This window comes from Phodopus roborovskii, unplaced genomic scaffold (genome assembly GCF_943737965.1).
Source record: "Phodopus roborovskii unplaced genomic scaffold, PHOROB, whole genome shotgun sequence".
Classification (NCBI taxonomy): domain Eukaryota; kingdom Metazoa; phylum Chordata; class Mammalia; order Rodentia; family Cricetidae; genus Phodopus; species Phodopus roborovskii.
Genome location: NW_026126461.1, coordinates 7110290 through 7123867, shown reverse-complemented (window position 1 = coordinate 7123867; position 13578 = coordinate 7110290). Strand labels below are relative to the sequence as shown.

Sequence of the window (13578 nt, the reverse complement as noted above, 5' to 3'; positions counted from 1 at the left end):
TAAAAGCAAAAGGGGGGGTGTGCTACTTAGATATGTCATGAAGTGGCGTTGAGTGTGTTTCCTCTGTGTCTGAACCTTATTCGGTGTGGATGCGTTTGCCAGTATCTCTCTGCCTACTAAGATTAGGAAATTATCTCCAGCAAAGTTTCATGGGTGAAATTTTAGTGCCACGTGCCAATCCTGCTTCTACTCTGTAACTTCACGCTGATCAGAAGTTTGGGATTTCTGTCCTGAAAGCCCCAGGGCCAAGGACAGTTGGGGCTACAGCAACAATGTAGGACAACCCCTCACATCTGAGATTGTTGCTTGTATAATTTTTAGTGGTTTTTTTTTTTACATTTATGAGTGTTTTTCACACATGTATATATGTGCATCACGTGCATGCTTGATGCCCAGGAAAGCCCAAAAAGGGCATCAGATCCCCTGAAACTAGAGTTATGAGCCACCATATGGGTACTGAGAACCGAACCCAGGACCTCTGCAAAAGCAACAAGTGCTTTTCACTCAGAGCTATCTCTTCAGCCCCGAAGAAGCAGGGGTTTCCTTTTTCTTCTTCTTTTGTTTTTTGTTTTGCTTTTTGTTTTTGGAGACAGGGTTTCCTTATTATGTGGCTCTGGCTGTACTCAAACGTGATAAGGTAGTAGACTAGTCTGGCTTCGAACTCATACATCAGCTGCCTCTGCCTCCCCAGTGCTGGGACTAAGGGCATGTGCCACCACACCACCTGGCCAAGGGTTCTCATTATTTAAAATGCAGCTTTTGGGGACGTGGTGCGGGTTGCCTTCAATATGTAGCCCAAAATGACCTTGAATTGATCCTCCAGCCTCCACTATCCAGCCCAAAATGACCTTGAATTGATGACCCTCCAGCCTCCACTACCCAAGTGCCAAGTTTCCTTGGTTGTCTGAGCTCAACCCCAGGACTTCATGGTTGCTTGGTAAACATTCTACCAAGTGAACTATATTTCCATCCTTAGAAGCATTTATTTCATTTAAAAAACCTCAAACTATACAGGAATTTAAAATGTTTTCCACTCCCTCCAAACTTTAAACCAACGGCCTTCACTTTGAGTCCAGGTCCTGATCTTTGTATTCTTATGGTAACTTTGTTACAGTTAACGAAACAATATTGATACATTTATTAACTGAAATCCATAGTTTATGATAGAGTCCACTCACTGTGGTCTAATATTTCTGACAAATACATATGAAGTGTTCCTCTCATAGCATCCTGAAGAGCATTCCACTGCCTTAAATCCCTCTGGTCTACTATAGATTGGGACATCCCCCACACAGTCTTGTAACCAATAAACGTTTTACACTCTCTGTAGTTTTGCTTTCTTTCCCCTCAGAATGCCATGTAGTTCCAGTTTACAGTGTGCAGTCTTTTCAGACTGGCTTCGTTTATCATTATGCACTTTTGAGTTCTCCTATGTCCTATTATGGCTTGACAGTTCGTTTCTTTTCTTTTACTTGAAACGCAGTTTATCAGTTCACCTGTTGGAGGATATCTTGGCTGCTTCCATATTTACGCAAGTGTGGATAGAACTGTTGTAACCATTCTTGTCTGAGATTTTCCGTAGACGTAGTTTCCAACTAATTTGTGTAAATATTGGCCATATATTAAGCGTAATTAGTTTCTTGAGGAACAGCCATGCTATCTTCTGACGTGGCCACATACACAATATTTTTGCTTTCTCATTAGCATTGGCAGTTTCCTTTGCACCAAAACCTTACCAGCATGCTGCACTGTTGGAATTGCAGGTTTGGGCTATTGTAGAAGAGATGTGAAATAATCTTTTAATTTATGACTCCTAATAATGTCTATGTTGAACATGTTTACATATCTGTCATCTGAGTACCTTCTTTGACTAGGTATCAGTTCTGATGTTTGCAGACCTTGAATTTCTGATTCTGCCTTTACCTCCCAAGGGCCGGGATTATAAAATATGCCACTCACTATATCCACTTTATTCTGCGTTGGGTATGAAATCCTCTACCAACTGCGTCTTACTCAAACAGCCCACGCTAGCCTTTAACTCGGGATCTTTCTGCTTCAGCCTCTACAGTGCTGTTGTTTTATTTGAGACTGAGACTCACAATATAGCCCTGGGTGTCCTGGAACTTGCTGTGGACATCAAGCAGGCCTCAAACTCACAGACGTTTGCCTGCCTCTTGCACATATATTTTTCCTGACTTTAATATTTTCTATAAAAACACTACTAGGGTCAAAGCAAAAAGAAAGTGATAACTTTTCAGTTCTGGCCAACGCTGCAAATAAATCCATTTCCCCTCACCAATGCATGTCCCTGAGTTTTCTTTTATTTGTTTGTTTGTATTTTTCGAGACAGTTTCTCTATGTAGCCCTGGTTCTTACTCTGTAGACCAGGCTGGCCTCGAACTCACAGACACCCGTCTGTGTCTGCCTCCTGTGCTGGGACTAAAGGCGTGCACCATCATCCCCTGGCTCCTGTCCCTGGATTTAACACAATCCCAGTAACACTAGAACGACAGCAAACATTCCTGGGCGCTCTGACGATGCCGCAGCACGCACACCCTGGGAGTCGATGCTCGCTCGCATCTGTCACTGGTTTCAGAGCGGAAAGCTTAAGATGGCTCTTTTCTCGTGATCAGAAACTCTGAGAAGCCCGCAGGTGCGCGCTCGGGGGGATGAAAACTTGATTCCGTTACTGTGGTAGCATTTCCACGGGACTGGAGCCCGCACAATCCCAATCCCATTGCCGTCGGAGTGGCCCTTGCAGGACGCCGCGGACGGAAGTCCCGCGAGTGGGAGGTCACCAGGAGGCTGGGACCCCGGGCCCGGGCTACGCAACGTCCGGAACCGGTTCCGGAACCGCCGTGCCGCACGCTGCAAGAGCTCGGTTTGCAGCCGGAAGAGGCGGTGCGGCTGGGGACCTGCGCGCTCCCGCCTTCTGCTGCCTCTAAGATTGGCGGGAACCTAACAGGTTGGCGGGCTCGCGGTGGCGATGGCGTCGCGTCGGGGGGCGCTTATCGTGCTGGAGGGCGTGGACCGTGCCGGCAAGACCACGCAGGGCCTCAGGCTGGTGACGGCGCTGTGCGCCTCGGGCCACAGAGCCGAGCTGCTGCGTTTCCCCGGTGCGCGGGTGGGCTGGCCCGGGCAGTTCTCCCTCTCTCGGCTCGGTTTTTGTGTTTTAAAAAAAACTTGTAGCATAGTTACTTATTATTGTGCATGGGTGTGCTGGCTAGTATTAGGTCACCTTGACACGGGCTAGAGTCGTTCGGGGAGAGCGACTCTCAGTTGAGAAAACTGGCCCCACCAGATTGGCCTGCAGGCGAGCCTGGGAGACGTTTTCTTGATTGATGGTTGGTGGGAGAGGGCCCGGGTCACTGTGGGCAGTACCACTTCTGGGCTGGTGGAGCTGGCTTAGCTGGAAAATGCACACTCCGATGTTGACCTGAGTTCAGGCTTGCAGGTAAAAAGCCTGTGTAGTTGCTTATAATCCTAACACTGGACGGGTGGAGACAGGCTCGTGCCTTGATCCTGCGGCTTGCTGGCCGGCCAGTCTAGCCAAACTGAGCTTCAGGCCCCAGTGGGAGAGCCTCTCTGAAAACACAAGGTGGATTGCTCCTGAAAAAGGAGCATGAGGTTGACCCCTGGCCTTCACCCCAAATCCTACACATTATGTAGGGAATTGGGAACATGTGAGATATTCTAATCCTCAAACCATCTTGACTGGAGCCTTGCAAGTACTTTTTAAAAATAATTTGCTTAACTTTATTGTATTTTCATTGGTATGGAGGTGTCAGAGTCCCTGAAACTGGAATTACAGACAGTTGTGAGCTGCCATGTGGGTGCTGGGAATTGATCCCCGGTCCTCTGGAAGAACAGCCAGGGCTCTTAACTTCTGAGCCATCTCTCCAGCCCAAGAGTACTTTTTTATTTGTTTGTTTTTTGTTTTTTCGAGACAGGGTTTCTCTGTAGCTTTGGAGTCTGTCCTGGAACTCTCAGGAGACCAGGTTGGCCTTGAACTCACAGAAATCTGCCTGCCTCTGCCTCACAGGTGCTGGGATTAAAGGCATTGGCCACCTGGCCCAAGAGTACTTTTGAAGTCAAGATGGTTTCTTCACAGTAGTGCATTCTCTTAAGGAAACTCCTGGCTGCTTGGGAGATGGTCCAAACCTGTCTAGAGGTTTAATAACCCCCAGAGTTATGTATGAGTACAAGTGGAAAACTTCAGTGCAGGCTGTCATATACTTTAGGTGAGAAGTCCCATCTAAGTAGTCTTTGCAATTTTCTCTTTCTAGAAAGGTCAACAGAAATCGGCAAGCTCCTGAGTTCCTACTTAGAAAAGAAGACAGAGCTGGAGGACCACTCTGTGCACCTGCTCTTCTCCGCAAACCGCTGGGAACAAGTGTAAATTTCCCTCCCCACCCCCGTAACTTGCAGGCTTTTGTGTGTGGCATGTGCGTGAACACATGTGCAGGTTCATATCTGCATTTTTCGGCAGTATAAACACCTACACACATGTATGCTTGTGCACCTACCTCATGCATGCCTGCAGCCCAGATCTCTGTAACTGGAGTTATAGGTAGTTGTGAGCTGCCACATGGGACTTGTCTTATAGCCCAGGCTGGCCTCACAGCTGAGGCAAGGTTTCTTACTGACACTTGAGCTCACTAATTTTAGGTTTCGGGGATCCAAACTCAAGTCTTCATGGTTACATGGTAAACAAGTTATCCACAGAGCCATCTCCCTAGCCCCCAACTTTTCTTTCTCTTTTGGAGATAGTGGCTCCCTCTGTAGGCCAGGGCATGCTCTAATTAAAGGCAAGCCTCCTAAGTGCCTGCTGTTCTCTTTGTCGCATTTTAAGGACATACACTTAGCTTGCCGGTCATTTGTCAGAAATGTCTTTCATACATTCTCCCGCCCTGGGGTTTGTATTTTCATTTGTTTGATCGCCTCTTGCACAACTTCTTAATTTTACTGAGGTTAGCGTATCAGTCCTTGCGTGGGTTTGATCTTCGGTGTCGTCATCCAAGGACACCCAGGTTTTCTCTCTCTCCCTTGGTTTTTTAAGACAGGGTTTCTTCTCTGTGTGGCCCTGGCTGTTCTAGAACTTGCTTTGTAGACCCGGCAGCCCTCCATCTCCTCCCAAATGCTGGGACTAAAGGTGTGCACCACAGTTTCCTGACTCCCTTTGTTTTGTTTTTCAAGAAAGGGTTTCTCTGTGTAACCCTGGCTGTCCTAGAACTAGCTCCAGGCTGGCATGAATTCCCAGAGATCTGCCTGGTCTGCCTCCCAAGTGCTGGGACTGAAGGTGTGCACCACAATTTCCTGGTTTCTTTCTTTCTTTTTTTTCCCCCCTTGGTTTTTTAAGACAGGGTTTCTCTGTATAGCTTTGTAGACCAGGCTGGGCTGGAACTCAGATCCAGATCCACCCACCTCTGCATCCTAAGTACTGGAATTAAAGGCATGCCCACCACCGCCCAGCCTCTCTCTCTCTCTCTCTCTCTCTCTCTCTCTCTCTCTCTCTCTCTCTCTCTCTCTCTATTTCAAAGTTTTTCATTTTATATTTAGGTACAGGGTCTATGTTAAGTTAATTTGTGAAGGGTGTAAGTAAGATCTGGGTTTAGATTTGTTTGTTTTGTTTTTCATGGCAGGGGTTCTCTGTGTAGTCTGGCTGACCTGGAATATTCTTTGTAGATCAGGCTGGTTTCATACTTGAGTTCCACCTGCCTCTGCCCCCTGAATGCTTTGATTAAAGGTGTGGGTCACTACCACTAGGCTTGAATTGTTTTTTATGTTCACATTAGTGACTCTAACTCCATACATTAAAAAAATGGCTATCGGTTAAGAGCGCCGACTGCTCTTGCTGAGGTCCTGAGTTCAATTCCCAGCAATCAAATGGTGGCTCACAACCATGTGTATAATGGGATCTGACTCCCTCCTCTGACGGAAGTCATACATGCAGATAGAGCACTGGCACCGTCCAGAGAGAAGATACACGGTTTTGTAAATGAGCCTATAAATACGGTGCTGTGATTGCTGTTGTTGGGGATAGTTTGGGGAACCAGTTCCAGGGCTCAAGAGCATTCTGTTTTCCAGGCCCTTGATTAAGGAGAAGTTAAACCAGGGTGTGACCCTTGTTTTGGACAGATACGCCTTTTCTGGGGTTGCCTTCACTGGCGCCAAGGAGGTGAGTACGGCGTGGCTTGTGTTTCAGGTTGTCAGGTGTGGGCCCTGAGCTGCTTTTCCTCATTTTCCGTGTCACCGACCACAGTGAGTCTGTGTTCAGTCACTGTTAGGAAATTGACGGCTCTGGCATTCCTTTAACTGTCTTGCGAGCTTAAATTGGTTTTTATCGATAAAGAAATGTACTCACGGTTAGCTTTTCACTTACAGTGTTGTTTTCCATGTGGAAGACTTACCTCACGAAGAGGCGTTCCTTGTTAGATTTCCATGCACTGCCTCACCTTGTGACCGGATGTGGGATGGCGAGGGCGCTGGCGCCTCCTCCTGAACCCCGTAACTCCTGCACATTGCTTCACAAGTGTAATGATGGCTGCACTGCCCCTCTTCCTTTATTTCTAGAAAACAGTTCTGCCATTTGTGTTCGTTTAAGACAGGGTCTCACTACGTAGCCATTGCTGGCCTGGGACTCACTGTGTAGACCAGACTCCCCATGAATCATAGAGGCCACCTGCCCCCTGCCTGAGTGCTAGGATAAAAAGGTCCACACCACCACATCTGACAGAAAGCCAATGTCAACAGCGTCAGGGACAAGTCCACTGCTGGGTATCACATGGCACTGTTGGTTCTTAATGTTTTGGTATACATCTGTGTGGGTGTGGATGTGTGTTGTTCATTTGAGACAAGGTCTCACTAAGTAGTCGTGGCTGGCCTGGCTGGCCTCAGACTCGCTCTAGTTCTGGGGTTGGGTTTTTTAAATTATTGTATGTATGTAGGTGTTTTGTCTGCATGTGTGTCTGGTGCCCATGGAGACCAGAAGAGTGTCCTGGATCCCCTGGAACTGACATTACAAAATTGTGAGCTGCCATGTGGGTGCTGGGAATTGAATCCAGGTCCTCTGGAAGAGCAGCCAGTACTGTTAACTCCAGAGCCATCTCCAACACCTGCAATTGTTATTTTTGAGACAGGGTCTCCTGTAGCCAAAACTGAGGGGCAACTCAATAAGTAGACAGTGTTGGCCTCAGACTTGTCTATTGTCTCAGCCTTCTGAGTGCTGGGGTTACAGGAGAGAGGCATTGAAGTGCCTCTTTCCTCTTTATGGTATTATTGTATGTAAAGATGGAGGCCAGGGCATCTGTCACAGCATACATGTAGAGGTCAGAGGCCCACTTGGGAGAATTGGTTCTCTCCTTAAACGGAGTTTTGGGGATTTAACTCACAAATCAGGCTGTATGGTAAGTGCCTTTACAAGCTGAACCTTCTCACTGGCCCAAGTGTCTGGATTTTTTTTTGTTTTGTTTTGTTTTGTTTTGTTTTGTTTTTTCCTGCTGGGAATTGGATCTAGGGTCTCAAACATGGTAGCCATTGCTCTAACACTAAGGTATATCTGTAGTCCCTTAAGTCTCTTCATGTGTAAGTTCCCACCTTTCTTTAAAATATTCTGAGTACCAAGAGTGTAACTTGAGTTTTATATTTTTTAAAAATGTACTTATTATGTATGCAGTGTTCTGTCCGCATATATGCCTACAGCCAGAAGAGGGCACCAGATCTCATTATAGATGGTTTTGAGCCACCATGTGGTTGCCGGGAATGAATTTATAATCTCTGGAAGAGCAGCTAGTGCTCTTAACCGCTGAGCCATCTCTCCAGCTCTTATTTAAAAAAACAGATGTATTCATTTTACTTTTATGTATACATTTGCATCTAGAAGCCAGAAGAGGGTGTCAGATACCCTGAGACTGGAGTTCCAAAGAACTGTTAGCCACCATGTGGGCGCTGGGAACTGTACTTGGGCTCCTAACAGCTGAGCCGTCTCCATGTAGGAGAGTGTAACCATGGTAAAGCATGTGCTTGCCCATCTTCTCCCCTGACTGTCCTGGAACTTACTCTGTAGACCAGGGTAGCCTTGAACTCAGACCTGCCTGCTTCTGCCTCTGTTGTACTGGGACTAAAGGTTGTGCCACCAAGGACCAGTATCTCCTCTGAACTTTATTCTTTTTTTGTTTTGTTCTTTTTTGACAGTCTGGAGCTGACCTTGACCTTGAATTTACAAAATAGCCAATAACAACACTGAACTGCTTCTATCTCCCATGTGCCAGAATTGCATTTGTTTTGCTTTGCTTTTGAGGCAGGGTGTCCTGTAGCTCAGCTAGATTTGGAACTACGCAGCTGAGGATGAGTGTGATGTTTTCATGCTGCCACTTTGCAGGTGCCGTCAAAACCGAGCTTCATGTTTTTACCTTGTACTTCTAAGCTTCTAAGAGTGCTGTGTCTGATAATGCCTTCATTAGCCCTTGGGGATGGCAGATTGCTAAGTGACAAAACCTTTTAAATTCAGCTGTTTCTTTTACATATGATGAGTCCTCCCCCAATGAAATATTTTGTTTGTGTAAGGAAGCAGGACAGATGACTGGCACACTAAGACCCTGTAGGTCTTTGGGGTTACTTCTTGAGCTTACAGTGTTTCTGGGGGATAGAAGGCCTCTATCCCTACTTTTCTGGAAACGACATTTTTCATAAGGTGATAAGAGGGAATATGTACATGAGATCAAGTGGGCAGGCAAGAGTGTGGGTGTGGTGGGTTTCCAGGATTGCTTGTTTTCTGACGTGCTTGTTGGGATACAGATGAAATCTTACGGCACCAAGCTCAGTCCTGTCTCTGAACAAGCTCCTTTCCATCTCACACTTTCTAGGCTGAATGTACCACTAGGATACCAACGTGTGCCATGCCTTATTCCGAGACAGGGTCCATCTTGGATGTAATGAGGTTCATAGACAGCAGAGCACAAAGCTGTGATATACCCTGTTAACTCTTATTTCCAGCAGGTTTCCCAACCCCACTTTGAAACAAATAACCCACTCAGTTTCACTGTCTCTATTGGCAGAATTTTTCCCTGGATTGGTGCAAACAGCCAGACGTGGGCCTTCCCAAACCTGACCTGATCCTGTTCCTTCAGTTACAATTGCTGGAAGCTGCCACACGGGGAGAGTTTGGTCTGGAGCGCTATGAGACTGGGACTTTCCAGGAGCAGGTTCTGCTGTGTTTCCAGCAGCTCATGAAAGATAAAAACCTCAACTGGAAGGTGAGTCCTGGACACAAACAGCCATTGAGAAGCTGTGTGGTAGTCTACCCTCGGTTGACCCAGGCACCGCTGTAGTTAGTTTGGTTTGCCCACCAGTGAAACCTCAGGGAAGCTATTCTGGTTCTCTGCTAATAGACTTTTTTTTTTTGGTGTTAGTAGTGGTGCTAGCTACAGCACCAGGGTCTCACCATTGAGTTATTCTCCCTGCCCCACCCCAGACCCCCTCCAGGGGCAGGACTTGGAGATGGTGACATTTATTCAGATTCTGTCCTTGTTTGCACATGGAGGCGCCTGTCCTGAAGGGACAGAGCAGGTGTTTAGGACACTTTCATCATCTCCCAAGAGGACAGAAGGCAAACCAGGGTGATCGGGCCCTGCTGTGCATCTTCCAACAGCTGGAGGGCCCTCAAAGGTGGGACTGGGTTTTTTGTTGTTTTTGAGACGGGGTCTCTCTACATAGCCCTGGCTGACCTGGAATCCACTATGTAGTCCAAGTAGTTCCGTCTGCCTCTCCTGAGTGCGGGAACTATAAAGGGCATGGAGCCTGTTCTTACAGAGGATAGTTGCTCAGTTTGTTTAGGAACAAGACTTAGTGCACCCTGCTTCCCGTGCCTGGGATGTGGTGGGTATGCAGGCTGCTGTGGGTGGACGGTCCCCGAAGGCTTTAGGTTGGCTTTTGCAGGCACTGGCTCACCTGAGGTCACCACGTGCACTGGGAGTGCACTGGGATATAACGAGCCTTCTCTGCTGTCTTCCTGTGGGGTGACAGGTGGTTGATGCTTCCAAAAGCATTGAGGATGTTCATGAAGAAATCCGGACCCTCTCTGAGGACGCCATCCGCAGTGCTGCACATAGTCCACTGGAGGAGCTATGGAAGTAAACTCAGCTTCAGTGCTGCTACTGTAGATAGCTTTCTCAGGTTCTTCTGAGGATGGTGGAAGGCTCACAACACCGTTCAGCAGGAGCTCGTTCTTAGCAGAAGAGACCTACAAACCTCTACTCACAACCTAAGATTTTGGTGATACAGACAAGTTGTGCAATATCTTCCTCTGTCTACTCCTAAAGGTGTGACATATTTCCATATAGAACATTAGTGGCAACTCTGGGTAGTTTCCTTGATATCACTAAAAATATCAAGCTAGTCAGGAGCCATGTTTTTTAAAGAAACTAATAAAAATTTACTTAAAAGTGGACCTCACTGTCTTCCCCTAAGAATTTGTAGAGATGGATCTGCCTACTGTGGCTTTGGTCAATGTTATCAGGCCCCCATGCTCTGTGTCTGTTCTCAGGCGTCACCGGGCTTATCAAGAGGCATGATGCTCAACATTCTAGACCTACTGATAGTAACTTTTGTTGGCTTTTTTTTTTTTTTTTTTTTTTTTTTTTGCTGTTGAAGCTTCTCACACCATTCCCTCCAAAACAGGATAATTGGACTTTTCCTGGCAGAAGACAGCCTATATGTGTAGAGTGTGTTGCAGGTGAAGTAAACCACCTTCCCCCACAGGATCAGAAGGATGTGGGCTAGATGGATGGTACCTTGATGCACACCTTTAGTCCCAGCACTCAGAGGTAGGTAGGTGGATCTCCCAAGTTACAGGCGAGCCTGGTTTACACAATGAGATACTTACTCAAAAAAACTAAAAGTAAAAAGAGGTAGGGAAATAGCCAGGTAGGTCATCACAAGCCTCGTAACAAGCCCCAAGGTCAGGAAATGCAGAGCATTTGCAGGCCCAAGAGGAATGTAGAAGCCTCTGGATGTTGGGGAGTTAGCCCTATTAACAGCATAGTCTGTGGTTTGTGGCCCTCCAGAACCTTAACAAGGTCCAGCAGTGGGTCATGTACTATGTGGTCACAGCAGCCATAAGATGCCAACAGAATGAGAGGTAAGCCTTGCCTTGGGCCATTGAACTTGGGTCAGCAATTTTCCTTTGGACTCAAGAACAGGCAGGCATAATCAGAGGTTGTCCCACTGAGATTTCACAAGGCAGGGTGAGATGATTCTCAGTCTCCTACTTGTGCCCTGGCTGTATCCTTACTAGCTCCCCAGGCCAGGTACAGCCTGCAAACCTTGTAAGTTGAAGCAAGTGCCTTTTTTAAAGCAAGATCCACCCCTCCCATCCCAGGCTGTTTTTCTGTGTAGCTCTGGCTGTCCTGAAACTCACTTTGTAGACCAGGCTGGCCTTGAACTCACAGATATTCCTGTTTCTACCCCCTGACACAACCCCTACTCCCTCCAGTGCTAGGAATAAAGGTGTGTGCTGCCACCACCACCCAGCATAAACAAGGTTTTTACTACTTCTATGTGTATGTGCCCACAGAAGCAAGATGTGTCAGATCCTCTGGAGCTGGGGTCATAAGCAGGTGTGGGGGCTGGGGACTGAACTCCGGTCTCCTGGAAGAACAGTCAGAGCTCCTAACTGTTAAGTCATTCTCAAGCCAGCCCCCTGGCTCTTTTTTTAATCATGTTCTCCTTGCATTTCTTCCTTTTAGGGCCACATTTTTATTCAACATGAGGGCTACACAGTTAGGCCAGAGGCAGGGCAGGCTCCACTTGTCCAAAGTGGGTAAATCTGTTATCTGTCAACGCTAAAATCATAGCCAACCATAACTGGAGGAAAAAATCAACACACACACACTTTTGTTTTCTACTGAAACTTATTATTTACCATTAAGAATTGCAAACTATACTACTAAGAATGAACAACCTCAGGAAGCCTTTCTCAAGCCCTGAGAGTTCCCTCAGGTTGTAGTTTCCACACACCCACCCTTGGTACCATCAGTAAGACCCTGGGTCACAGCAACACAATGGTTACTGACGGAGTGGAGCGTCAGGGGAATGGAAACTGTCCTGGCCTTCCCCCATCCCCCCCAGTCCCAACCCACCTGAAGGTAAGGAACAAGATATAGGGGAGAGGAAGAGGAAATAAATTATGTTAACACTTGGTGAGCAGGGGTAACCCTTGTTACTTTGTGGGCCCCTTAAGAGTTGCCTTATCTGGCATAGGCCACCAGGGAGCAGCTCCAGCCTCACCCATTAACAGGCAGGCTCCTGGGGAAGGGCTTTTAGTCAAAGCCCCAGAAAGGGCCATCCCACACTGCCATGCTGTTCCTATCTCCTAGGGGACGGAAGGCCTCTCTAAGACAGCAGAGCAAGAGCATCAAAGCTTGAAGGCGCAGAGAGCCAGGGTTAGGAGTGGCAGGGATGGAAATGAGTGCCGAGGAGGGACTTCGCCTGCCGGTGCCTGGAGCTGCCTGCTGTTTAAACGTCTACTAAGCACTAAAAGCCATAGCTCGTTAGCCTTTTTGGCCCCGAACCATCTAAAATCCACCCCGGAGGGTTTCTGAGAAGGGCAAGAACGTGGAAGAAGGCTCAAGTAGTGTGCACCCACCACCAGCGGGTAGTGTCACAAGCAAAGAGCAGCTCTGCGTCCCTTTCCCCCCTCCCCCAGAGGGAAGCAGGGTGGCAAGCGGACAGAAGCAGGCCATGTGACTTTCAATGCATCAGCCCCTTACAGGAAACAAATCTCTTCCCTAGGGAGGTCCTAATGGGGAAGATCCCCAGGACCACAGCTCCAGATGCCCTGGGAGCTTGAAGGCTTACCCCATGGCTCAGGTGTCCACACTGGCCACGCACACTCACGTCTTTGGGTTTTCCACATGCCCCACTGGAATATTCAAAGCAAGTAGCAGCCTTGCTGTAGTTCTTTGCATATGCTCTCCCACTGAGGTAGCCCTTGATAATCACACTGGACAGCGGAGACAGCCCAAAGCTCACCCTGCCCAGCAGTATGAGGCCATGCTGTGGCTGTTACTCTGTATGTGTCAACCTGTAGGCCTTCTATGGCTGCCCTGGGAAGTGCCCCAGAAATTCATGTCTTTGTTAAACAACTTCAAACAGGGCTTTAATGCCGAATAAACCACAGACCCGGGTGCCCAGGAGAAAGCAGGACCAGGGCTGGCAGTGTCAAGTGGAGAGCTCTGGAAGCTCCTGACCTCCTGCTCTTCCTGACTAGGCCCTCGGTGTGTTTGGGGTTAGGCAGTCTGACTCCAAGCAGTAAGGCCTCCAAGCACCGCAGTCCTTGGTCCATGAGCAGAGCAGGCCCTCTGGACAGAGGTGGCACAGGCGCACAGCACTCGGCAGGGGTGGGCTGGGTGGATGGAATGCGGTGACACTGAGTGCCCAAGGCAGGTCTGGGTTCTCAAAGCACCCCAGTGAAGGCCACAGAGGCCATCCCCAACCACAGGAGTTTCAGAGGGTTAAGATTTCAAAGTCTTCATCTTCAGAGTCAAAGAACCTCTCCAGTCTCTCTACATCAGAAGAATC

At 47.8% G+C, this 13578-nt stretch overlaps 2 protein-coding genes across 3 annotated transcripts in view; one reads left to right on the top strand and one right to left on the bottom strand.

Annotated features, from left to right (window-relative positions):
* Nucleotides 1–2951: 2951 nt before the first annotated feature.
* Nucleotides 2952–10445, top strand: Dtymk (deoxythymidylate kinase). Its single transcript, XM_051190847.1, has 5 exons — nt 2952–3116; nt 4287–4395; nt 6088–6178; nt 9057–9254; nt 10024–10445. The coding sequence occupies exons 1-5, from the start codon at nt 2987–2989 to the stop codon at nt 10132–10134; spliced, it is 639 nt and encodes a 212-aa protein (XP_051046804.1). The 5' UTR covers nt 2952–2986; the 3' UTR covers nt 10135–10445.
* Nucleotides 10446–11890: 1445 nt separating this feature from the next.
* The window catches only part of Atg4b (autophagy related 4B cysteine peptidase), a 29078-nt gene continuing 27390 nt past the window's right edge, over nt 11891–13578 (bottom strand). For both annotated transcript variants that reach the window (XM_051190845.1, XM_051190846.1), the window contains exon 13: nt 11891–13577. In XM_051190845.1, coding sequence (XP_051046802.1) covers nt 13504–13577 — 74 coding nt within the window. In that variant the 3' untranslated portion in view covers nt 11891–13503. The remainder of the gene's footprint in view (nt 13578) is intronic.

Coding starts and splice junctions, on each gene's coding strand:
- Dtymk (XM_051190847.1), top strand. CDS start 2,987: ATGGCGTCGCGTCGGGGGGCGCTTATCGTGCTGGAGGGCGTGGACCGT. Junction 4,396..6,087: donor GCAAACCGCTGGGAACAAGT/GTAAATTTCCCT, acceptor TCTGTTTTCCAG/GCCCTTGATTAAGGAGAAGT. Junction 6,179..9,056: donor CCTTCACTGGCGCCAAGGAG/GTGAGTACGGCG, acceptor CTCTATTGGCAG/AATTTTTCCCTGGATTGGTG.